Source organism: Amblyomma mixtum, chromosome 8 (genome assembly GCF_055824585.1).
Source record: "Amblyomma mixtum isolate Tamu chromosome 8, ASM5582458v1, whole genome shotgun sequence".
Taxonomy (NCBI): Eukaryota; Metazoa; Arthropoda; class Arachnida; order Ixodida; family Ixodidae; genus Amblyomma; species Amblyomma mixtum.
This window is the reverse complement of record NC_143019.1, coordinates 39740140-39767366: the sequence shown is the minus strand read 5'-3', so window position 1 is coordinate 39767366 and position 27227 is coordinate 39740140. Positions and strand designations below refer to the sequence as shown.

Below are 27227 nucleotides of genomic sequence, written 5' to 3'. Positions count from 1 at the left end.
TCAAAGGAAACTTTTAACACACATCGATAGCCTCAAATCACTGTAATCTTGGACTTTCTGAGAGTACAAAGCTTTTTCCCAACCACTGTACATTGAGTCTGCATTTTCTTTTACTCACACTTGTAACTTGCAGTCAGTATTTATGATGTAGCACCCATCAGCGAGTGGCGTCCACCATTTTGATGTTCTTTACTGCACGAGTTTTACACCCTCATTATGTGATGCCCTCTTCGGCCTTCAGGGTATCTAAGTGAATTCTTGTGATAATCAGATCATGCGCCATTTCTATGCGCTCTATTCTTTCTAGCCGCATTCCAAGAACAGAAAGAGCATATAATGAATGTCTGCATAAAATGTTTATATGATAATTAGTTAACAGATTAGCGAGACGCTATCAGTGCCCACTGTTATGAGTCGCTGTAATTTTGCTGCGTCTAAACCTGGTGCTCGACACTTACAACCTTTCTTGTGATACATTTTTGTTTTGTTTTCAGAATCAGGACTGAGCAAGGAAGAGAGATACTGCGAGCGTATGAAGATGTGCACAACTCGGAATACAACCGGAAACGTGGAAGGTTGCACGAAGGCATTTTAGACAATGTACATTTACAACGAAAACACATCCAAGTGCGAACAACTGCCGGAGAGAATATGTTATCGCAGTGAACACTATGATGTTTTTTTCTCAATCTTTGATTGCTCTCACACCTGCACTGAAGGTGAGTTAAAATTTTCATTACATTGTGAAAACTGTCAGCTTCCCCTATTGAAGAAAGTAACAACATATTTTGCCAGGAACCCACATTTTATCTCGAAAACCTTGCCGTGTTCGTTCTTCAGCTCTCAAAATGAATGAATGAATGAATGAATGAATGAATGAATGAATGAATGAATGAATGAATGAATGAAGACAGGATGTAGCGCTGATGCATAGCCAACATTGTTGTTGTGATGCGTGGTTCATCAGACGCGCTTTCATGAGCGCGCGTTCCTGCGAAGGAGCAGACAAGTTTCCAGGGGCGAACGTGGCGTTTATTCCCGCATGTTCGTCGGTGCGTGGCTGGCCGAGAATAACCCACCCATAGGTTGCGGCGCACTCCTTTTATTAGTTTTTGGCGCGCATGCGCATTAGCGACGGCGGTGGCGATAGCCGGACACCGCATCCCTCCCCTTTTATATTGGCTCATTTAACAAGCTAAACTCCAGCTTGATATCTGTCCGGTGGTCGACGGTCTCTGGTCGGGTAGCGTCTTGCACCCGCCGTCTGGAAACACTTCCGAAGCGGCAGGACCACTGGTGGTAGGGGCGGAGGATGTCACTGGATCGACGCTTGGTGGAAAACGCCAGGACCTCGTCTCCCTCCTGGTTGGATGCCTCGCGGTACGGATCCGTGGTCCGCGCGAGCAGCTGCTCCTTGTGACGACGCCAGGTGAAACTGCCTCTGGGTGTGGTAGCACGAACGGTAAAAGACAAAGGGCCGGACTGCCCAACAACAACACCAGGGACCTAGTTTGGTCTGCCTCGATAATTGCGAGCCATCACTTGGTCACCGACTGCTATGTCACGATCACGACGTGGGCGAGCCACGGATTGCTTGAACTGATTATATGCAACCCTTCCTCCCACCGCTGGTTTGACGACATCGAGTCGATTTCGCAACCGTCGTCCTAGTAACATGTTTGCTGGTGACTCAGTTGTTGTCGCATAGGGCGAGTTGCGATAGGTAAGCAAAAACTTGTGAAGCCTCAGATGTAATATGTCCGCTCCGCTAGACTTACGAAGAGCGTTTTTAAGTGTCTGAATAAAACGCTCTGCAAGCCCGTTTGAGCTGGGATGATACGGTGCAGTAAGCACGTGACGATATCTTAATTCTTTCACAAAAAGCTTGAACTCTTCGGAAGTAAACTGCGAGCCGTTATCAGTGACCATGGTTTCTGGGAAACCAAACCGCGCAAACAGCTCTCTCAGTTTGTCAACTGTAGCGTCCGACGTAGTCGAGTGCATAACAAACACTTCCGGCCACTTGGAATGCGCGTCCACGACTGCCAGAAACATTGCGTTCAAGAAGGGGCCCGCAAAATCTATATGTACGCGCCGCCATGGTGCTGTTGGCCAAGACCAATGATGCAGGGTCGCTTTGCACGGCTCGGAACGCTGTTCTTGACAACTTACGCAGGACTTGACACGATGCTCGATGTCCGCCTCGATGGACGGCCACCACACGTAGCTGCGCGCCAGTTGCTTGCTGCGCACGATGCCTGGGTGCCCTTCGTGGAGTTCGTCCAGCAGCAAGTTGCGCAACTTTGCCGGCACGATCACTCGCATCCCGAACATGATGCAGCCTTGGTGAACTGTGAGCTCGTTGTGTCCAACGTTACTAGGTCGTGTCTGTCAAAAAAAGGCTTCAAATCTTTTTCAGTCACAGACGCCGGCCACCCCACGTTTATGAAATATATCACTCTACAAAGCAAGGGGTACCGAGCTGTTGTTCGAGCAATGTCCTGGCTTGAAACTGGCATTGATTGCAACCGCAATGAATAAAAAGTTTCCTCTCTCTCTTGTGTTTCGTCTTTCACCACTGATAGCGGCAGGCGCGAACAGAAATCGGCTTCAGCGTTTTCGCTTGATTTTCTGAAGATAAGCGAATACCGGTACGCTGACAGCGTCAGCGCCCAACGCTGCAAACGCGCTGCTGCGATAGTCGGAATACCGGTTTTTGGGCCCAAGATTGTTTGAAGCGGTTTATGGTCGGTGACTAATGTGAACGAACGACCGAAAATGTAGAAATGAAACTTCTTAACACCAAATATTGTTGCAAGGGCCTCTTTCTCAAGCTGGCTGTATTTCTTCTCGGCATCGGTCAAGGTACGCGATGCGAAAGCGACTGGCTTTGCGCTGCCATCATCCGAAACATGAGAAAGAACCGCGCCTAAACCATCGACAGAAGTAAAACGAACAATACAGCCGAATATGAGAAAGAAAAGTTGGTATTAAAATTGTAAACGTCATTGCTCCTCTGAAAACGTACAAAATGGATGCCGTAGTTCCTATTGTGAATGAATTACAGCAGCTACTTTAGAAAACGAGCGTGAAAGACGGTTTTTATTCAATTACTTTATTATACCTCTAATTAAAAGGCTAATAAGTCCATGTTGAGGAAGCGTACAGGAACTTATTAAAATGTCCTCATTTTTTGCGGCCAATGTTTAGGTTTTTAATTATGATTGGGCATACTGAATTTGTTAATCTTTTGCAGCATAAAGGTTTAAGTGCATCAGAAGACGCCGCTGCTCTAAGAGGGTGGTATTTAGAGCTGTTTGTTGAAGGCCAATTAGAAATGAGTGAAATGAACATGGCACTCGTGACGAATGTCCTTAGATTAGGAAAAAAAAAAGGCCAGGCTAGCCACGTCAGCTATACTTCCCATTTGATTTGTATTTGATTGTATTTTGGCAGTGGATCGTATCGCATAGGTTTTCCTCAACAGAGTAGACGCTAAGAAAGCCAGGAAAAGGTTACCATAAGATTCTCGAACACTTGATGAACAGTGTGATTCTAGGAGCAACATACGAAAGACCTTTAAGCGCTCAAATAGGCTCCATTGTCAGAACATGGTATCCGTTTAATCACATCCTCGGTGCCGTTTACCCTGGTGTACAAGGCGACAGGAAAGAATGCCCCATCACTCTTCTATTTCAGGCAAGCTCCACGCTTCTGAGACAAACAGCGGCAAAGTTTCAGAAGACGGGTGTTAGTTTCCAGTGACGTCATGCTTGTCTCTCGATTCTGGAGTATTGAGGCAACCCACCGCACTCGGAGCTTGTGCTTGCTTTGACATAAAAAAAAATGAATAAAGGCGTATTCTAGTTTGTTTCAGGCTTATGCACCTGCATAATGTTTTACTAATATATTTTTACAAGACTCCCGGGAAGAACTGTGCTTAAGGCAATACACAAGTGTAATCTTTGAAATATATTTTACGAAGAGAATGACCTGCATAGACACAGATGCAGTGAGAATGTGCATTTAATGGATTGCAGTCAACCAATAACGTTTCGCAAAAAGCGAAAACAAAAACCTAACAGCATACAGCACAAGAAATGCAGTCAGACAAAGATAAAAACCAACTTTTGTAGAGATCGTCGTGTACGGAAATGTCACCAAAGTCGAAAAGATTGAAGCCAGTGTCTCTTTGAGCTAAACCTCCGCCGGAATGGCGGCAAAAAGCATATACGACGGCCACACACCCCCTTGTTAACTTAATATAAAGGAACTCATAGTCTAGACTGTGCCCACGTGTGGCACAACAGGCGGCCGCAAGGAAGTTGCGTAGGCTGACGTGTTCGCGGCACACCTTGGTAGGGAACCCTGGCAGCTTATAGTTATTTCCTTATCTGGTCCCAGCTTACTTGTCGGCATGTCTTCGACGGTGCTCCCGGGTAGTCCAATCCCGGGTAGTCCCGGATAGTCCAAACGATCGACGCTCTATTTTCGAAACCGCAATGGCTTTTGAAATGTGTTGCGGTACTCCGCGTGTCTCGGCTTCCGTTCATTCCTGTCTAACGTGCGTGGTAACAAATGCACGACCGGTCAAGAACAAGAGGGCAGTTATGCTCCTTTCCTCTGCTTTCCAAACACCCGCTGCATTGGTTTCGTCGCTTAAAGCACGACTAAGGTGTCCACTGTCCCAGGGGGCCAGTTATGCGCTTTTCCTTCGCTTCCGAAGCTTAAGGTCATTTGAAGGTGAAAACTAGACACACGGCGATCGAAGCATGAAATGATTAATTACTGACTACACAGTGCGACAGTCACATTCAATGGAGTGAATTCTAAAATAAAGCGGGCGAAATGAAGGTCGTGGGTTCGTAAACTGGTTTTTAAGGAAAGGAAATGGCGCAATATCTGTCTCACATACCTCGGCGGACACCTGAACCGCGCCGTACAGGAAGGGAGGAAGGTGGGAGTGAAAGAAGAAAGAGGTGCCGTAGTGGAGGTTTCCGGATTAATTTCGACCACCCGGGGATCTTTAACGTGCAATGGTCTCGCACACATGCATGAATTGAGGAGCCTGGGAAACCAGAAAAAAAAAGCACTTCAAGGAACACAGGGACATACATAACCAAACTCATTAAAGATCAGACTGTAAGCTGGAGACATCACCAAACAAACACGTATCCATGCTTACTTAAACTAAATAGATACATAGATACACCTATATAGGAGTAAAAAGAGTAAGCTGTCCTCTAGTACAACTTTACTCCCTTTTTACTGCTTTCTGTTCAGAGTGTAATAGCAGTGCATAAACTTTTTGACTCTCTCTTTCTCTCTCTAGAAATTCATTGTACCAAGTCCCTCATAACCAAGCTTTCGGACGTAAAAATATCTTAGTTAATAATCAGTTTTATTATCGATTTCTCGGGAGAATTTTTATTCATATGTGGAGGTTTGTCCCCGAAGAGTCGACATAAACGAGACATTAACTATACTGGAATGCCGCAGCAAAGATGGTAAAATGACGAGAGGTTAGTGTCGACATGCTAAGAAGCAGACATCGAATGCCTGTCTGGAGCACCCTACGAGGTGCATGAATGATAAAAAGTAAAGGGAGTTAAATATTTCGCCGTGAACGAACTTGGCTGTTTTCATACTACGAGACACGCAGAAAATGTTTGCTCAAGCATCTTATCGTAAAAAAAATGTAAAACTTCTTTCGATTTCTAGCCGAGGAGAAACCAAAAGCGACAACGCTACATGATTGAAGACTCATTCTTTCGTTAAATCTTCCATCCTCGTTTTTGCGAAGCTAGACAGTTTAAAACGCGAAGTTTAGATCTTGAGTGTGTGTACTCACATTTTGCGATCAATTATTTCTAATATTCTGGAAGTATAGGAAGTCTGCTTCAGTTGCACATTGATGTTTTGCTTTACACTACATTTATAACAGCAAGTAATTAAGTGGTTTACGAGAAATTCAATGCGGCGCTTCATCATCATCATCATCAACCTGACTACCCCCACTGCAGGGCAAATGCCTCTCCCATGTCTCTCCAATTAACCCTGTCCTTTGCCAGTTACAGCCACCGTGTCCCTGCAAATTTCTTAATCTCATCTGCCCACCTAACTTTCTGGAACCTCCTGCTATGCTTGTCTTCTTTTAGAATCCACTCCGTTACCCTTAAGGACCACCGGTTATCTTGCCTTCGAATTACACGCCCTGCCCAAGCCCATTTCTTCCTCTTGATTTCGACTATGATGTCATTAACCTTCGTTTGTTCCCTCACCCACTCCGCCCGCTTCCGATCTCTTAACGTTGCACCTATCATTTGTCTTTCCATAGCTCGCTGTGTTGTCCTTAACTTAAGCTGAACCCTCTTTGTTAGCCTCCACGTTTCTGCCCCATAAGTGAGTACCGGTAAGATACAGTTATGGTAGACTTTTCTCTTAAGGGATATTGGCAAACTGCCATTCATGATCTGAGAGAACCTGCCATATGCGCTCCACCCCATTCTTATTCTTCGTTATTTCCCTCTCGTGATCCGGATCTGCGGTCACTACCTGCCCTAAGTAGACATATTCTCTTACTACTTCCAGCTCCTGGCTACCAATTGCGAACTGCTGCTCTCTTGCTAGACTGGTGAACATTACTTTGGTTTTCTGCACATTAATTTTTGCTTGTCTAACTCAATGATCATGCTTTGCAGTTCATGCACTGAGTGACTTAGCAAAGCAATGTCATTCGCGAATCGCAAATTGCTTAGGTATTCTCCATTAACTCTTATCCCCAACTCTTCCCATTTCAGACCCCGGAATACCTCCTGCAAACAGGCGGTGAATAGCATTGGCGAGATCCTGCCTCCCTGCCTGACATCTTTCCTTAATGGAATTTTATTGCAGCCTTTATGGAGGGCTATGGTATCTGTGCAATCGTTATAAATATCTTCCAATATTTTCACATAACACTCTTCTACACCCTGATTCTGCAATGGCCGCCGCGGTGCCTTAGTAGTTATGGTACTCGGCTGCTGACCCGAAAGACGCGGGTTCGATTCCGGCCGCGGCGGTTGAATTTCTTTGGAGGAGAAATTCTAGAGGCCCGTGTACTGTGCGATGTCAGTGCACGTTAAAGAACCCCAGGTGGTCGAAATTTCCGGAGCCCTCCACTACGGCGTCTCTCATAGCCTTAGTCGCTTTGGGACGTTAAACCCCATAAAACTAACCAACTAAACCGATTCTGCAATGTCTGCATGACAGCTGAGGTTTCCACTGAGTCAAATGCTTTTTCGTAATCAATGAAGAAGTTATTAATTGTTCATTTTTTAAAAGAAAAGCCAAGGATCGCCATTTGGCTTTAGCGATAACAATTATTTGTTCATAGGAGGTTTGTCAAATCATTTTTATCACTCAAGCCAAATGGCGAGCTTGGGCTTTCCTTTACAATGAACAATGAAGCTTGAAATGCCGCTCATTGTACATGTACTTCTGATGCGCCGAAGAAAACATGGGCAAAGCTGTGCACGTCAGTTGAAATCAAGTGGTCTTTCCTATTGATCATCGTTCTCTGACTAGCGTGTTTATAGGAACTGCAGCATCTAGCGTCTGCACAGATCCACGAAAGACGCCGCAGTTTGGACGTCCCCATCGCCGTGTGCGGCTATTTCTTCTTCTTGGAGACGCCAATATGCATCGCTTAGTCGTCCTTCTCGTAGCGGGAGCCTGTACGACTCCAGTATTTTCAGGTACGCCATGTTCTTTCCACTGCTGACCCCCAAGTACAGAATAGCTGGTAATCAACAGAGCAGTTTAAACTTTATAAATAGCTTTTTCAGGCTTTAATATGTAAGAATTACAGTAGGTATACTTTATCTCCAGCTTGGAAATCCTTCATGTCTTGGTTAGTTCGCCTATTTTTTTTTATAACTCCTTGAGGAATTTTAGCGGCAGCATGCTAGCAGCATTAGCTTCGCCCGGCGCTGTAGCTTAGCTCGGGCTTGCCGCCGGTTTTCTTATTCATCGCGATGGAGGTCTTTCGAGCCTCCATATTGATGTGTACGATATGAAGTGCTGCAGACCTGCAGTATTTTATCTTTTTAGGTTCTTTATGCTTCGTCTCATTGATGGATTTGCTTTGATTTCATGCTTCTGCTCTTGGGCACTTAATATTTTGGGGATGCTCATAGAATCTGTGTTGACTATATAATAACAAAACAAGCGGGGAAACGACATACAAACGATATGAACTGGGGCCTGAGCTTGGAGATTGGTCTTAACGGGGGTAAATCATCGTTTATCCTTTCGATTGCTTATAAATGCTGATATGCAACAATCGTCTATTGCTCTGATGAAGACTCGTCTGCATTCGGAACCTTTGTGAAGCATTGCTGCTTTTTCAGCATGCGTCAGTCTTGTGTTTAAGAACAAATACTTTCAGGTTGTGGGAATCCTGGCTTTCCGCCGTCGCCTTTGCGCGGCTCTGCCGGCCTCCCGCGTTGTTTCTCCTCTTTCCCTTGCTCCCGCCTCAGGCGGTGGAGAGGCGGCTGGGTGACTAATCACTGTAATTTAGCCACAGCTCCGCCCCGGCTCCCCAAGGGCCTTTGCCATTGGCACCTTTTGGCGGGAATTCGGGACCCGCTTTGGGGCGGCCGCGCACGGCGCGACCGTCCGAGCGGGGCCCAGAGAGAGATCCCTCCGAGACAGCGTAAGGTGCGTACGTTACTGTTTGTCCGTGCCGGCCTTTGCCGTTCGGACCAGTGCTTACTCGAGCTCGCCCGCACGTGTCCTCTGACCTGCAGCGGCTCGAGCCTGTCCAGCGGGGTCCAGCGACCTCCGACAGGCGTACCTTGCGTTGATTGCCCACTCTCTCTTGCAACCGGCCCAACGGTCGACACGAGAAGGAGATCACAGCAATGCCGCGGGGACATTCTCCTGCAGCGGCGTGCTAGCGGCGCGCATTGCTCGAGTCGCTTCGTGCGCGCAGCGGAGCCTTGCTCCTCGCGCGCCCCCGGGACGGGGTGACTATTGAGTGTGTGTGTACTGCTGAAGGACGACGTGAATAAACGTCTCCTTGGTGAACTTGGAGGCCTATTTCTTGGCGGCGAATCGCTCTCCTCCCAGCGGAGGTTGAGTGCGCCGCGTCGGTGTCCCAGTGTGTGTGTGGTGACGGCTGATCGGGGCCCTTGGCTCGCGCGAAGCTCGAACCCGCGGTGGGTGGTGGCCTGTGTCCACTTAGGAACCCACAAGGTTCATAGCTATTTCCTGCAAATTGGCGCAGCTGAAATGATAACTCGACTTCAGGAGAGCCAGCCTCAGATGATGTCCCTTGGAGTGATCGCATCTTGGCGTATGTTACCTTTCTAAGTAGTCTCTTCATCAAGCTGCCGGCGCGTACGTCCTAATGTGGTCGCGCCGACCACCGCGCCTTTCAAACACGACGTCCAAGCGTCCCAGGTCATCACTGAGCCAGGGGTAGGAAACTGCTTAGTTTTGGCTTCAACTACTGCAGCGCACGTGGTGAATGAAAGAGACGTGATGTTTAAAAAATTAATAGATCACGCGCGTGCACGCAGCGCGACAGACTGCGGCATTTGCCGTTTTTCCCGAGGCAGAGGGATACGAAGCTGTTTTGTTTTAGCCGGTGGTGGTTCGAATCGTACACAGGGATGAAGCTTTTTTCTTCGACTGGATACTGTTGCCAGGACAATGACATGACGCTCATATTGCCTCTCCTCCGGCTGCTACGGAAGGATTTGGGGCTGGCGGCTATATTGGCTGGCCAGCGGTATATATTGACTGTGAATAACAGTGCAGAGACAAAGGACAGAGGAAGAAGACAGGACCGGCGCTGGCAGTGGTATATATGGAAGCTTCCTACCCCTGACGGAGCTGCCTCCGCGGCTGCAGGCCTCCGCCTCCTGATTCATTGTCTCCGTTGGCCATCGCACTTTGCCAGCGCATCTAGAGCGGACCCTTCCGGAATTCCTCGCCTTTCTATACTACGAGTTGGGCGCGGATACGAGCCACTTATACAAAAAGTATACAACAGCTGTATCTTACCGGTACTCACCTATCGGGCAGAAACGTGGAGGCTAGCAACGAGGGTTCAGCTTCAGTTAAGGACAACGCAGCGAGCTATGGAAAGAAAAATGATAGATGTAACGTTAAGAGATCGGAAGCAGGCGGAGTGGGTGAGACAACAAACGCGGGTTAATGATATCCTAGTTGAAATCAAGAGGAAGAAATGGGCTTGGGCAGGGCATGTAATGCGAAGGCAAGATAACCGCTGGTCCTTAAGGGTAACGGAATGGATTCCAAGAGAAGGCAAACGTAGCAGGGGACGGCAGAAAGTTAGGTGGGCGGATGAGATTAAGAAATTTGCGGGGATACAGTGGCCGCAACTGGCAAAGGACAGGATTAATTGGAGAGACATGGGAGAGGCTTTTGCCCTGCTGTGGGTGTGGTCAGGCTGATGATGATGATCATGACGAGCCATGTGTATTACTACTGCCGGCATGCTTAGGTCGGAAACATCGGGGAGGCATTTCCTGAATGGCGGCATTTGCGGTGTTGCCACCTGATTAAGATTTCTTACCTTTGTTACCACATTAAGATGGCGAAAGCGACACAGAAGCGCCAACTGCCATCTTTCTTCTTGACCAACACCGCATGGGACGCACAAAAGCTGCTAGGAGGCTCGATAATGTTGTTTGCTAGCATCTTGTCCACCTCTGTCTGGAAGTAGACACCTTTAACACTTGATCTCACACACACTGCTCTATGCGCATGCGCTGCGTTGCTATGGCGACGGAGGCGTGCGTCGTCTGCTTCTCACGGCGTCGCTGCCACCGCGGCATCACAGCCTTTCGCGGCGCTAGCATGGGCTGCAAGTTAAAAGGGCCCTGAAACACCTTCCGAGAAGAGCAAGCCAACTCGCTCGATCACTGCATTGTGTTTTCAATAAAGTTTGCGAGCCCTTCCCGGCGACTTTTTCATGCTCGCACCCTCCTCCGTAGCATCACTCCTGCGAATACAAGTTGAGAGACGGCTTCTGGTTAGACTCTTTCAAACATCAGGCAGCTACCATGGCCGCGGCCAATAAGCCGCTTAGCTCCGGTGGGTCAGGAAGCTCCGCCCCCGGAGGTGGGGTTGGCGGAGGAGCGCCCACCTTCAAGCGCGCAAAAAGAGAAGAGAGGAGAGGGAAAGGAGAGAAGATGTTGAAATTAAAATTTTGACTACAGATAGCTTATACAAAACGCGTTTCAAAAAATTTTTCTGGACAACTGTCGTAAAGCAGGGTGCCTTAAAGGGCAACTGCAGCACTTTTTTTGAGAATTTTGCGATATTCAAGGATTCAAATCTATATAGGCTGTAGGTAAAGCATGCCATGTGTTTTTACACTAGCATTTGAAATAGTGTCGTAATCGACGATTAAATGTTGCGCTTCTGCTCAATGCACTGGAGGTGTGCAAGAAAGTTCAGCGTGACGTCACGGAAGGTATGATTTCCAATTACCGCTGTCGTCAGCCACACCCTGCCCTGTCTCGTTAGACGCTGCCAAACAACTCTCGGCAGGGTTTGCCTTCGGTGGCATTGCTTTTTTCCTTCAAAGCAGGCGTTTGCGCGTTGGAAATGTATACCGATACATTCGATGACGTCATCATGCCCCCCCACTTGGCGTTGTGCGCGGCAGAGAAGCTTGAAGGGCGTCCGGATTTTAATCAGCGACTATTTCACTATATAAAGCGCTAGCCCAAAAAGACTTCGCATGCTTTACCTGTAAGTTTCACACATTCGACCCTCTTAAGCTCGTTGATTTGTAAAACCTATGCTAGGCACACTGGAAATTTTTTAGAGCCTATTTCAAAGCCCCTTTAAAGTCTAGTACTTGAGCATTCTACTTGAGCAACGTCAGAGGAGTAGGCGTCAGAAGAACATCCTGTTTAGAACTAAGTGGTTTAGATACGAAGTTTAATCTTTGTTTGCACGTATTTACGTTTCTCCGGCAATTATTTACAGCATTTTGGAAATATAGCTCTGCTTCTTTAACACAGTGGTGTTTCGCGATGCATATTGGTAGTGTGTCTAGACCTGTGCGTGGCTTAGAAAGTCTCAGAAGTTTTTCGTTTTCTGTTTTGTTTAAAGAAAAGTCAGAGGTCGCCATTTGACTTGACTCTTAACAATGGCAATGCTGCCCATGACAGATGTACTCCAGATGTCTCGAAGAAAACGTTTGTCACGCTGTGCATGTCAGCACAATTCATATTATTTCTTATTCCGTTCACAGTTCTGTGACTAAACCTAGTAAGTGCAGCATTATCATGATCATTAGCAGCAGCAGCGTCAAGAGCCTACAGAGATGCACGAAAGACACCAGTTCGGCGGCGTTTAGACACCAGTAATATTTCGGTCTGGACATCGTCGTATGCATCTATTCTCTCTTTTTAGGGACACCAATATGCATCGTTTAATCGCCCTTCTTGCAGCGTGTACTTTGGTGTCCTCAGTATTTGCTGGTATGCCATGACCTTCTTATTGCCGACTCGCAAGTTAAGAATGGCTCATATAGAGTGAGGAGCATTTTTGCACGCGCAGTTAATTCTTTCGAAGGGGCTATTTCTTTCCATAACTTCCCACGAAATTTCACCGGTAGCATGCTATAGGCACCATCCTCGTTCGGCGATAACCTAGCCATTTTTTCCTCAGATTGAGGTCTACGATGTGACAGGCTCTAGAACTTTATTAGCGTATTCCGGTAACTGCGTTTTGTTGCATCGGTGCATTTACATTCCTTTGGCACTTTTATACTGAGTCACTCAAAAATTGGAGCGAACCCATGGCGGTAGTACCGACTGCGTGACGCTTAAACAAACAGGAACACGATTCACAAGAGACATGTACCACCGTCTCATTTAACAGACCTCTCTTAACTCAGTTTTACTGTAGCGACTCTTTTTCGCTGCCTATAATTACTGATTTCTAACAGCAGTTCGTTACTTTGATGATGAAGACTGCTCCCCAGTCGAAACGTTGGCAAAACCTTGTCATCGTTCCGAAAGCGCGTAATTATACTATTTAGCATATGCCTTCAGATTAAGATAAAGTACTCGAAGGCACCAAAAGGGACGGGCCCGTGTACTACTTGACCCCTAAAGTGGCGCAGTCGACAGGATGACTCTACTTAAAGTGACTGAACCTGGAGTACTATCCTCCAGAGTAGTCGCACCCTCGCAGATATAATCTTTCGCCTTTCAAATTCTGAGGCGCTGTCCGAGGACTGCCTATTCAGACATCCTATTCAGGAAACTATTCGGGAGGGCAATACCGAAGAGGTCGCACAGTCCATCGCGCCGTTTGGAAATGGAGTCCAAGGGTTCTTGGTGGACTCGGCACAAGGCTGACAGCTCACTCAGTCCATCACAGCGCTATCTCAGTACCTGCAGGACTTAGCCACGTCATGCACCGCCGTTTCTGACCACCGCACTTTGCGCTGTCGGCACATCCAGGCATGAGCCGTCTGTCCATGGGTTCTAAGAAGACCTTGGCGCTTGGGTGCGAGCCGCGAACATTGTTGCTATCCATCACGCCAAGGTCGAGAACGTCAGCAATGCATTTGCTGAAGTCCGGCTTCGCGATGCTGCCATGCCTTGCAACGACTTAGAGGGCCGAGCGTATTAGTCGTCGTTATACTGGGATGTAGGTTTGACGCGTGCTTTCCAGCAGCTGTTGGAGCGACTGCAGAACACAACTGACGAAGTCGCCATCTGTATTTGCCATAAGCTGTGTTTAGTGATGTTTGCCACCCGACATCGCCAGCTGCTAGTCAGCACGCCGGACACGTTCGAATAAACGTTACCCCTGCAGTCGTTTTTCTTTTTTTTTTCAACTGTAGCCACGATAACTACTTGTCCCAAGAGCGACATAGACACTTCTCCAGCGCTTCTCAGCTTCACTTCGCCTATTCTGCCTTGGATGTCCCGTTCGCCATTGCTATAGACGACGAGCGAACCTAGCGTGGCATGGCCATATCTGGCGAAAACTGAGAGAGCCTTGCCCCGAAGCGACAAATGCTGTATTGAGGCGTTGGTGGCGAGAAAGAAAGGGCGATAGTGCCTCTTACCTAACAAAGGGAGGTCACGAGGTGAAGCAAAAGGCTGCGACAAAGAACAAGTGATAACTCAATAAAGATGGAAGAGGAGAAAACGAGCGCAATCCTATGTGACGAGTGTTTTCTTCTTTTTAGTTTTTTTTTTGTTGTTTTCGCGCATGCGCAGTTTACGGGAACGTACAGAGTTGAAGGGTCTATCTTTTCATGCGCATAAGTTTTTAGGAGTGTCCGGATTCGAAGGCATTGGGTCGGACGCCGTCTTTCGCCAAGACGTCGCATTAGCATCTACCGTTGCAATGACTCAATGCTCACTTTATTTTGCGCGTGATGGTTTGCAAAAAGTTCGACCTATTTTCCTGTGAACTGTAAGGTAACAAGGTTCACCCTTAGAAGTAGCGGTAAAAGAGTGGAATAGCATAGTATCTTGGTGTCATAGGGTTCGATATTAATTATTTAATAATTTTTAAACTACACTTTTAACACACGTCGGTAGCCGCAAATCACTGTAATCTTGGACTTTTTGAGAGTGTAAAGCTTTTACCCAACCTGTGTATATTATGCCTGCAATTTTTTTTTCACTCAGGCTTGTAACTTGGAATCAGTATTTATGATGGTCAAATGTTTAGGGGAATCCCCCAAGGTGCTGTAGATTTGTAATAAGGTAGTATTTACTCATTGACATCCACCCAAGCGCATCCAAACGGTCCCGGGTGGTCCCGGGTTCAAACCCCGGACCAGGGCGAATTTTTCTTTAAGCGCGAAGTTTCTGAGAAAGCTGTATAGCTTTCCTTTGTAGCCGTATTACTGCGCTTGGGTGGATGTCAATAAGTAATTTCTCCCATGTTACAAATCTACTCCACCTTGGGGGATTTTCCTTAAACATTTGACCAACATTGTTCCCACTTCGAGTTATTGATCAATTCGCTCTCGCCCTGCCATAAGCTTGGCGTCCCGGTTAGCTCAATTGGTAGAGCGACTGCTCCGGTGAAGCGCGGTGCCGGTTTCGAACCCCGGACCAGGACAAATTTTTCTTTAACTGCGAAGTTTCTGAGAAAGCTGTATAGCTTTCCTTTGTAGCCGTATGGCTGCGCTCGGGTGGATGTCAATAAGTAATTACTCCCTTATTAGTATGTATGATGTATTACCCATCAGTGAGTGGCGTTCACCGTTATGTTCTTTACTGCTCTAATTTTACACCCTCATTATGTGATTCCCTCTTGAGCCTTCAGGGTATCTAAGTGAGTTCTTCCCATGATCATCATGCGCCATATCTACACGCTCTGCGTCATTAAGCCGTATTCCAATAACCAAAAGCATATCTAATGAAGGCGCACATGAAATATTTATATGGTAATGAGTTCACCGATTAGCGAGATGCTATCAGTGCCCACTGTTATTGAGTCACTGTAATGTTGCTCACAACTTCCTCAGCGCTGCGAAGAGGAACAAAGACAGAGAAGGAAGGACAGGGACTTTGTCTTTGTCTGTCTGTGTTCCTCGTCGCAGCGCTGGTGAAGTTCGGAAGATGTGCCAACCAGCTCAGATCACAGTTTTGCTGTAGTGTTGCTGCGCCTCAAACTGGTGCTCGGCACTTGAAACCTTACTTGTGATACATTTTTGTTTTGTCCTCGGAATCAGTACTTAGCGAGGTGGAGCGAGACTGCGAGCGTATGAAGATGTGCACAACACGGAATGCAAGCGAAAACGTGGACAGTTGCACGAGTGCATTTTATACAATGTACATTTACAACGAAACTACCTCCGAGTGCGAACAACTGCCGGAAAGCATATGTTATCGCACTGAACACTACGGTGTTTTTTTCTCCTTCTTTGACTGCTCTCACACCTGCGCTGGAGGTGAGTTCAAATCTGAACGTTCTGTTTAGTAACGTGGAGTATACAACATGCCGTTATGTGCTAGTAAGCTTACTGAAACATTATAATGCTCACAATCGAAGCAGGGGGAGCAGAATGCAAACTGCGCATGAGTTGAGGGAGAGGGAAGAGTGGGTGAGGGAACAAACGCGGATTAATGAGATCATAGTAGAAATCAAGAAGAAGAAATGGTATGGTCTTCTGCAGGGCATGTAATGTGAAGGCAGGATAACCGCTGGTCCTTAAGGGTAACGGAGTGGATTCCAAGGAAATGCAAGCGTAGCAGAGAGCAGCAGAAAGTTAGTTGGGCGGACGAGATTAAGAAGTTTGCGGGAATACGGTGGCCGCGGCTGGGAAAGGACAGGGTTAACTGGAGAGACATGGGAGAGGCCTTTGCCCTGCAGTGGGTGTAGTCAGGCTGATGATGATGGTGATAATGATGGTGCGCCCTATAGGCAGCTGCCACAATTGTTCGAAAAGTGGGACCGAGCGTGTCTGTGACTGGTGACTACTGTTTTAGAGAAACGGCACATTAGCACTTGTTTTCTTAGCCCCGTGTAAGTGTGATAAACTCGACACAGCGGCGGAACTTGTCAAGTTATGAAGTGAAAAATAGGTACCGCAATCCTCGTAAACACCGCGCGTGTGAGCCCTTGGGTTACTGTGTGAATGCTGGATAAGCGCATGTCCTAAGAGTGTAGGCCGCAATCGTGGTGCGTCACACAGTTCGAAACTATAGAGATATGAATCTATTGCAATAAGGTACAGAGCTATTTGACACCAAATAAGAATGTCAGTGTCCATGATATATTTTTATGCAGCCGATACAAAAGATCTTATGATCGCACGCACTTTCTCTAAAATATAAACTTAAGCAAAAGCTAGCTGATCGGTAAAACGCAAATTGGTTTAAATTGCCCCACAAAAAGCCGTAGCCGTTCACAACGGAGTTCGCAGTAAACACATCTGTTCACACGATATCGATCTCTACACGATAGTTGCGATTTAGACAAGGTGAAGTCAACAGAACACTGCTGCTGAAGTCCAGCCGCATTTTATGGACATCGTCAAGACACTAAGAAGGGTTTCTCTGAATAGTTTTATGCCGCCTTCGTATTGGCCACTCATGCTTTAAGCACAATTTTATACTTAATAATGTTCTTATAACCTGCAAAATAAGTTATGACTAAGAGACAACATTTTGAACAATTTCAAGAATAAAAAATAATTTTCAGCTTGCTTTTCGAAGAGGAAGCAATTGTAAGCTTTTCGTTCGTTTTTAAGGCTTTAAGAGACGAAACAAGTTGGAATGAACTGTCGCATTTTTAAACGAAGAGTAGGTTTCAACCAAAAAACAAAAAACACCAAGATTCTGAGCATGTGTTTAAAGCATGTGTACCTTAGTTCCTTATGCGCCATTCATATGAACTCACTCGGATTTCTCTAGGAGAATAGCCTCCACGACCTTCGATAGCACATCGATAACCCCATCTTTGACCATTTGGGGTTCTTTAACGTGCATTCACATCTCACAGCACACGGGCCTCTAGAATTTCACCTCCACCGAAATGCGACCGCCGCGGCCGCGGCGGTCGAATTCCCCCTCGCGTCCAGCGCTGACACACGTCCCGCGCTGACCCGCGTCCTTCGGGTCAGCAGCCGAGCGCTATAACCACTGAGCCACCGCGGCGGCAATGAATGAATGAATGAATGAATGAATGAATGAATGAATGAATGAATGAATGAAGCCAGGATGTAGTAGTGACGCATAGCCAATGTTTTGTCTTTGAGTGTGAATTTAATTTTTTGTTCACATAGAATTGTGCTCATGTCACTCCGCGCAGGAAAAGGTCCCATATACTGCAGTGCAGGGCCTTACGCACCTGCTAACGATACATGCACAGAAAAAAAACGTTCGTGGTATGACCATGATGAGAATTCAACTGAGCCAAATGTTGCATGGTATTACAACGCATCTTTGGAAGAATGTGTAGAGTACGGAACCTGCGAAGATCCATGGAGACTTCCTAAAGACGCTAATGGTTACTCCAAGAAGTATTTCTGTGAGAAGGAATGCAAGTGAGTATTCATTTATATGATATAAGGTTTAGAGCACTCCTATGAAAACGCATGCCCCGTAAGCTATGGCACAGCATGGATTGTATCATCATGTGTCTTCCGTTTGTGTCTTCCATTTGTTTCGCGGCGTCGTCGTTGTCCGTTGTAACCAGCAGAGCGAAAGGAATGGAGCGGGAGCTTGGAAAGGAGAAAGTGAAAGCGCAACCTCCTAGCCTCCTTAGCAACCGGCACGTCGGTGGAGGGCGCAGTTGTGCATAGCAACTGTGACGTCACACAGTAGCGGTAGAAGGAGCGCGCGTGCGTCGGCGGTGGCAGCTGCACCGCCCCTCCTTCGCCAGACATCTCGTTGCAGTCGAGTGAGTGAGACGCATGGCTCTGAAGCGGCCCAGTGATTCCGCGCCAAGCGGTTCGGGGAAGCGGCAGTGGGTTGACCACAAGGCTTTCGCCAAGCACACTTTAGAATTTCCAAAGTGTCTTCGCTATTTTTTTTAGGAAACGAAATGCGCAGTACCTGTCTCCCACAGCTGCGAAACCAATAGAGCGGGGGCTTGGAATGGAGAGGGTAAAATTAGTAAATTGGTTTTTGAGGAAAAGAAATGCGCAGTATCTCACACATCTCGGTGGACACCGCAACCAGAGAGAAGGCGCATAACTGCCCTCTTGGAACAATGGACACCTCAATCGTGCTTTAAGCTACGTGGCGGTAGTGACAGATGTGCGCTGCATGTTTTGGTATTGACAACGTTGTGAGAGAAATGCTGTCACCTGCCAAGGTGGCAGGGTAAGGGGGGAGGGGTTGACTTGAATGTAGATATAAAGACAGGCGGGAATTTCTTACCACTTATGCGGGTGGTGTGGTGGTGTGACATTTTTATTCGAACATCCTTTCTATTAGGCGTTCAGTACATCCTGGGCCAAGGCGACGAGGGCACGTTGCAGTCTCAGATCCAGGGAGGCGAGCCAGATGGGCCACGGTGGGGGTGGGGGGAAAGGATAGGCGGGGGACTGGAAGGCTGCGTGGCACTGTGTAAGGCAGTGTTCTATGTCTGCATATGTGTGTGGACAGTTTGGGCACTGAGGTGTGGAAGTGTACCGGTACAGGTAAAGTTTGGCTGGTGTATGTAGGAGATTAAACTGTATTCGGCGAAGAATGCGAGCTTCACGGATGAGAACATCCCGTTCCTCTCGCTCGTAACGGCTCCCACAGCTGTGACAACTTCGCGAAATACTTGCGCAGACCTCTTCTTTGAGAACCTGGCATTGGTGCAGCAAGTCGAGCATATATCCACTATTGATCCGTCCACAAAGCTTCCTTCGTGAAAATCAAGAACTGCTGGCGGAGTGCTTCTTGAGGGAGGAATATGTGTGAAAAATAACAAGTTGTCTGTAACTGCACATAAATGTCTTGCTCGAATTCTTTGCCTCAATATATTGAAAAGCTGGAACAGCTGATGAGCTGCGCTCAAATTTCGCATTAGGAAGTTACGTAATCGTCGGCAATGTTTGTTTCTTTTCCCCTCAGTGTTACTGCACGCAGCGCAGTCACATTTTGTACCGTGCTCATTAACAGTACGGAGAGCTCACATGGGTTTGTCCCGTGCAGCGCTACCAAGGGAGAGTTACGAAAATAATCGCGACGCCCGCAGCGCCATCTACGAGCCTCGAGGGCACGCATAAGTGACGCTCGGCTGAGAAATTCTCGAATCATGCTACATCGATTCTGTTACATTTCAATCCTTACGCATTTTGGGAACGAGTTATCGTAATGAGGACTGTTTGTACAGGTTTAAGAAATTTAAAAAGAAAATTTTATTGCCACACACATACATACATACGTACGTACATACATACATACATACATACATACATACATACATACATACATACATACATACATACATACATACATACATACATACATACATACATACATACATACATACATACATACATACATACATACATACATACATACGGGGGCTGCAGCAGCAAAGGACAGGGTTAATAGGAGAGACATGACAGAGACCTTTGCCCTGCAGTGGGCGTAGCCCGGCTGATGATGATGAGGAGGAGGAGGTTATTGGTTATGAGAACTACAAGTTTGAGTTGATCCAACGGAGTGAGAGCTGTAGAGCATGGCTAATTGAAGCAACTCAAGCCGAAGACCAACTTATTCTGGTTAAAATGTATAGAACTCGCTCTGAACGGTAGCTCTTGAGACTATGAAGTAAGGGTCTCTCAGCAGTGCATTCATTCTGAAATTATATTCAGTGGAATTATTCTTTCTGGCCTCCCAACACCAGCATACCTATCTTTCCTTCCTTTGTTTTTCAGGAAATTTACAGCTGATACCATAAACGGTTCCGCAAATGGTAAGTCTCCACTTGCAGATTTTTTTGAGCTGGTGGTTTCCCACCATCAAAATTTATATAATCATGTGTTTATTTACGGCAGTAAATATTAAGCACACACAGCAGAAGAAACAATTTAAGGGGCCCTTTTTAAACCAAGTCTTCAATACTTTACGAAAATATGCACAAGTATACGGTGCGCGATTATTAGGACGTCCTCGGCTATTGATGTTTTGATTCATCAAATTTACTCCTTTCATTCACTCATCCAGTGGCCCTTTCACCCAATCATTATGTAGCACACTCACGCGCTCACTCACTCCCTCTCTTTGTTACTCATACGTTTTGACTCACGGTCTCACTCAGTGCTACACCTGTGCTACACGGGTACGTTCGAATGACATCTGAGTCTAATGGCAGTCGAGAGTAGGAATGGCATTTGAACTCGACGAACTCCCGCGGTGCTACACGACACTTTCCAAACGCATTCGAAAGCCTCAGCTCGTTTTCAGTGTACAGCGACGACGACGGCGGCGTCGGTCACTGCGGCCACACTAGTCCGACAATGACACTGTCACGATCAGCAGCAGCGTGTGATTATAGCGAACTATCTAGTTCACTGTAACATGATTGTAGTGGGACAAGTTAAACGACATCGACGAACCCGATCGGCGGACGGTCAACTTTCATGTCCTCGGCAGGGCGGCGGCTGAGCGAAAATATGCTGAGGAGGCGACGGTGTGAATACGTTCGCACTTCTACCTTATCCATATTGGAAATAAGCGAAACGAACGGCTATATATCCCATGTGCACACTCGAACACTGGCCAGTGATGGGCGCTTTCCAAATTAATTTTAGTCGACGGCTACTCCCTTCCATGGAGGAAGGAGAACTTTTCTTTCTTTCCTTCCTCCATGCTCCCTTCACTTACGCGACGACTAGGCCTAGCAAGTCCGCAGGGTTCGGTCTGTGATTGCGGCGGTTGCGAAGAGCGAATCACAAGCTTTAGCGAATGCAAATTAGTTTTGGCAACAGCGACCTGAAATCAACTATTGCTTACATCGCAGGGCACGCATATGATGAATGGGAAACGCCGGTGTGACCCGGACTGCCGAGCCGTGCTTTACGGCCAGCACATGCAGTCGTCGACGTCGGTAGCTTGTAGATAACAAGTTAGGCCTTTCGAGTTAAAGCGAACGGTCGCCAAACACACTTCTTGATAAGGTAGATAAAAATAATGTACTGGTCACGTCGGAGGAAGCTGGGACAAGAAGCGAGGAGCGCCGGTCCTGCGCGATGTCAACAACCCGGGTCAAGTGTTTCTCAGGCGTGCGATCGCATCATCGCTTCCCACACATTGTCGCCCTGCGTAAACAAGCACGGGTAGAACCGGTAAAAAAGAAAACAGGTTGTTTAATAGAACTAAAGCGCAGATTGCGTTTTATGCCATGAAAACGAGCTCCAGCTATTCGTACGCAGCGATGTAAACAACAGTATGGGTGCAGTAGTCCTCATCGCGCACTCGTGGGGAAATTTCATGCTAACGCGGTAAATGCTCATTGGTGTAATATTACCTTCAAGCACTCCCTTAGACAGAACACGACCTATTTGCTGAACAAAGAGCAGAAAAAAGCGAGCAGCGGAGCTGGAGAGAGCCGGCTTCAAAAAATGTGACGTAACCGCCTCTCCAGAGTTCTTTCCTTCCTCCATGCCAGAGAGCTACCCAGGAGTCAGGTGGGCTACCTAGGTCATGTGACCTTTCAGCGTCATCACGACCTGCCCACCGGATTGTGAGCAAACTGCCAACCTTTGCAGGTGACGGATAAGTTAATGATTAATCTCTCGGGAAGAAAAGCCAGGGTCGCACAAAGTGCCCTGCTAGGACCACCTGCCATCGCAGGGCAGTGGAGCATCGCTTAACCGCTGTACCATTCCGCCAGGAGGGCTATGTGAGGACTCCCAGGGATCTATGAATGTAAAGTGGAGAATTACCTTCTGCTTATGTTGGAATTAACCCACTACGCTATCGTGTCATACCCTTAAGGCGGAGCTCAAGTGTCCTCTTCAAACTTTCGTGGCTGCTGTGTTGTCAAAATTCTTGTTGGCACCTGTACATGGGTGAGCATCCGCTTGATGACGTCAGCCATCAGCTGCGCGTCAGGAAAAATTCTGGAGTGACTGTATGACAGCTTAGCATGAATAGACCTGTCAAAGTTAACAAACAAAACTTGTTAAAATCCCAAACAGCCCTACTACGCAGTACTTTAAAACTGCTTGCTCTCGGCAAGAAGCAGGAACATGGAGACCGCCGTAAGGAGGCTTCACCACTTTTCTACAATGCAAGGCAGTGTCTGGGCAAACGACAGACAGCAATTAACTTCTCTTTCTCTGAAAAATGATGCGTACTTGAACGCGTGTTAGGTTCCGCAACTCATAATTTAAAGTCTGCATCGTAATAAACGCAGAAAGAGCGTAACTTACGCATTAGGACGCGGAGAATGTTGACCGAGGGAAATTTCATGCTCTCGTATGTTGAAGGCTTTAGAGTATAAGGCAGCTTAAATATCACAAGCATTATCGTACTATTCCCAAAAGCACGAAATTGTGTTTTTATGTTCGTTTGCACATGACTAGTGGACTTCCGCCATATTACTCCCGTTCTGCGAACCCTTATCTCTTTCTGTTGCAAAAATTCCTTTTTCACATTTCTTGATCAGGAAGCGGTACCGTAAATTGCACTGCTGAACCAACAGCTCGCTGTGCTTCTGGAAACGAAAGAAACGGACGGACAAGATATTTCTACAATGCATCGTCAAAGACGTGTGAGCTTTACAGTGCTTGCGATGGGGACTGGCCCAAAGGACTGACATCATTCAACTACTTCGTCACCAACCGCTCGTGCGCGTTGGAATGCGGGTGAGTTCTCGCAACTGAGCAGCTAGTCTTCATCTTAAGCTGTACAACGGTAGCATGCATGGACGTCATCAGTGAGACGAAGTGCGGGCTATTAAATGCTTCCGCCGGATAATCGTCCAAGCGGCTCACAGTTCACTTTAAAGGTGCACTGAAGAGGAATCTGAACTCGTATTTTTACCGCGGGAACTCGATCTACACGTTCCGAGCATTCTTAGAAACTTCTGATTATTGCCCTGTGCGGCCGATTTCCACAATTTAAATCTGATTAAACGTCCCGGCTCCCGCCTTTTTTTTTTTTTTTTTTGAAATCGCCGCAGACAGTAGGAGGAGTCAACCAATCTTTCAGCCAGTTCCGTGGCGGCTTGCCGCTCTGCCATCGGTGGAGTAGTACGTAATGATCGGCGAAAGCAAAGAGTCCACGCGCATTTTTATTTCCGTGGACCTAATTTACGGCTATGTAGCCTCTGACTGGATCTATTTATTCACGGAAACCTAAAAAAAAATAAAAGCGAAAGCAAGCCACCACGCGACTGCCTGAAAGGCACTCCACGCTTTAGTTGACTCCTCCTATATACAGGGTGTTTCATCTAAGACTTGCTGCAATTTTTAAAAATAAGCTATTTGAAATAGATGCGCGCTTTTTCTGGCATAGCATTGTCAGTGGTGTAGTACATCATAATGCAGCTAATACGTGCTAGCTAGCAGGCTTGTTAACCAATATTTAATAGTTAACTTTTAAACTATTACCGTTGGGCGCCTTAATTATTGAGAGGCATGTAGCCCACCGTAAGTGATGTCCATATCCGTTTTTAGAATTTCGAGAACGCGATTATCCTCGGCGCTGTGGCCCAACAAATTTTGGCTATTTCGACGAGTTACGTGCACTGGAGACGTTGCTTTGCCTGCAAGCTTCTCAAACCGCATGTATTTTGGCGCGATGTAGGCGAAATTTGTTGGGCCACAGCGCCGAGGATAATCGCGTTCTCGAAATTCTAAAAACGGATATGGACATTACTTACGGTGGGCTGCATGCCTCTCAATAATTAAGGAGCCCAACGGTAATAGTCTAAAAGTTAACTATTAAATATTGGTTAACAAGCCTGCTAGTGAGCACGTCTTAGCTGCATTATGATGTACTACACCACTGACAATGCTATGCCAGAAAAAGCGCGCATCTAATTCAAATAGCTTATTTTTAAAAATTGCAGAAAGTCTTAGGTGAAACACCCTGTATATCGTCTGCGGCGAGTTCAAAAAAGGCGGGAGCCGGTATGTTTAATCATATTTAAATTAAGGAAATCCACCGCACAGGACAATAAATCGAAGTTTCTAAGAAAGCTCGGAACGTGTCGATCGAGTTCCCGCCGCAAAAAGACGAGTTCAGGTTCCTCTTCACTGCACCTTTAAGCTACCATTGACGCATCGTTATCATATAAGGTTCCCATAATGGCAGCCCACTTACACCAGGAGTGTACAGGGAATCCCATTAAACTTCGTGCACTCAAGCTTCAGCGAACCTCTAAACCTTGAACCCATCAAGCACCTGCTGTTTATGGCTGGTAACATTGCATTTGGAGACCTACGGACTGCTGTGTCGGCTATAGAATGTAATCAATTACAAAGGGCTGCTGTGAAGTTGCAAGGAAATGCAGACAGCTGATTACAGAGCGCATTGGTGATGCCTCCGCCAGACGTCATGAAGTTCCAGTACTGTGGCTGTATGTGTCGTGCCAACCTGTACCACCTACTTTGGCATTGTTCAGAGTTCCGAAAGGGACGCGACGACCTCGTCGCCAAGCATGGCTTTCCCACCGATGGCGAGGAATTTCGTGCATTGAACAGAGCCGGAGCGAACGGCACCTGGGAAGATATTGGCAAACTTGCCAACATAAGTGGCCTCTACTAAGCAGTGTAAAGCGTCGCTAGACCATCCGTGCCGTCCTTTCATGTATCAATAGACCCTTACTTTTCCCTTCCTTAACAACCCAATTGCCCAACAAACGGCCTTGAGCCACCCTTTCTAAATAAACAGCTCATTCATTCATTCATTCATTCTATCTCCTAGTTCTCGGATTTGACCACTAAGGCAAACTTAGAGGAATAGTTCCATTAGAGGCATGATTAAACAATTCAAGAGCTGATGCTGCTTAACCTGTTGTGTATTCCACCATCGTCAACTCTACCTGGTCGTGCAGAAACGAGCGCTGTGCATGATCAGCGAGTGTAGGCACAGGAGGCCTCATGAGCGTCGTTGAGCTGTCCTCATTCTTATGCGGATTAGAGCAGGCATAGATTTGTATGACGTATCCGTAACCTGATTTGTGAAGCGTTGTTGTTGTTCTAAGGCATATTAACTTTGTTTTGAAGAGACCCACCGACCGACCTGGTTTATAGCTGACGTTTATTATTACTTGACTTGTCTTCTTTAGCTGGATCTGCTGAACGGCACAGAAAAGCCTGCAGTGGAAGCAAGTTCTATGACCATACCATGATTATTTCTTTTTCAGCTACAAATGCTTCAACTTTTTCATTTCTTTGCTCATACGTATAGCCCCACTCCTACTTTGTTCTGTATGTTGCAGGGACTACAATGCCTCACACTACGAGTTCGACGTGTCTGCTAGAGACGACCTGTCATCACAGGAAGACAATTACTTGGATATTTAGTAGTTATGAACTTAACATCTGGGCTTTACACTAGCTACACTAATGTCTGCACAACGACTGACACCATACGGCGCTGCAGTGCTCCAGCACCATAGTGTATCTTCACCTCCAAAGAGCCCTTTGCTTTTCTTTCCCTCCAATAGTACTAGAATTTCTTTTAATAAAGCGCACTGTAATTTATTTTGTGGTTGCTTGCGTAAGTTAAAAGCGCTCGAAGGCTCTGTACAGGAGCGTTTAGCTTTGTCTTACACATGCACGATATTTTCGGCAAGGAGCTAGTATACTCGCTCGTGACTTATGAAAATTTTGAACGTACACATGTTCGTCGCCCACCAGAGTTGCACAGCTTTCAAGCAACTAAGACACTTCATACCTAAGCCAGCCACCACGCGGGTCGCACCGTCATCAGCTTGTTGAAACCTTTTTTTTTTCTCCTAGAAATGCAGCATGTGCACTGGCATATAACAGGGAGTTTCACCTAAGGCTTTCTGAAATTTTTGAAAATAGGCTTTTTGAGTTAGAAGAGTGCTTTTTCCGGCATAGCATTTTCAGCGGTGTAGTACATCAGAATACAGCTAAGACGTGCTAACTAGTAGGCTGGTTAAGGAATATTGAATAGTTCACTTTTTAATTAATACTGTTATGCTCCTTAATTATTGAGAGGCTTGTAGCCCACCGTAAATAGTATCCAGATCAGTTTTTACAATTTCGAAAACGCGGTTACCCTCGGCGCAGTGGCCAAACAAACTTTGGCTATTACGGCTAGTTAGGTGCACTGGAGACGTTGCTTTGCCTGCAAGCTCCTCGAAAGTGCATGTATTTGGGGGCGATGTACTACATATATGTATTTTGGCACGACAGACCTATATTTCCTTGTCAGTGCTCGCACCACATTACAGAATAACTCCACCGGTCCCAAACTTTTTCTCAATGTCTAATGGGTTCCTTCGCATACTATAGGCCTCCATGGAAATCAGGTGGCTGACAGCCTCGCCCATGTAGCACTGTCTGCTGAGCCATCGAGAAATGAAACAATCTTTAAAGATTCCAAGAGATTCTTTGAAGAGACAGTAGTTAGCCATTTTAAATACATGGGGTCTGCTCGCGCAACCAGCCCTGTGTGACCAGGGGGCTCAAGAGAGCTGGCGCCACCGTACTACACCGCATACGTACGGATTCTGCTAGTGCTCCGGCGTGGACTGACATCGTATCTGCTGTGTTCGTATTCTGGCGCTTGCAG

The 27227-nt window shown here is 46.7% G+C and overlaps 1 protein-coding gene across 2 annotated transcripts in view; it reads left to right on the top strand.

Moving 5' to 3' along the window:
- LOC149332159 (uncharacterized) overlaps positions 1–26154 on the top strand; it is a 33208-nt gene extending 7054 nt beyond the window's left edge. The window contains exons 1-7 of one of the 2 annotated variants that reach the window (XM_089557104.1): positions 579–719; positions 6801–7736; positions 15737–15955; positions 17818–18052; positions 20387–20424; positions 23122–23320; positions 25903–26154. In XM_089557104.1, the coding sequence (XP_089413230.1) occupies positions 7679–7736; positions 15737–15955; positions 17818–18052; positions 20387–20424; positions 23122–23320; positions 25903–25987 (834 nt within the window). In that variant the 5' untranslated portion in view covers positions 579–719; positions 6801–7678 and the 3' untranslated portion in view covers positions 25988–26154. Of the gene's footprint in view, positions 1–494; positions 720–6800; positions 7737–15736; positions 15956–17817; positions 18053–20386; positions 20425–23121; positions 23321–25902 lie in introns of those variants that run through there. The other variant, XM_089557103.1, reaches the window with a different exon arrangement.
- Positions 26155–27227: the final 1073 nt, after the last annotated feature.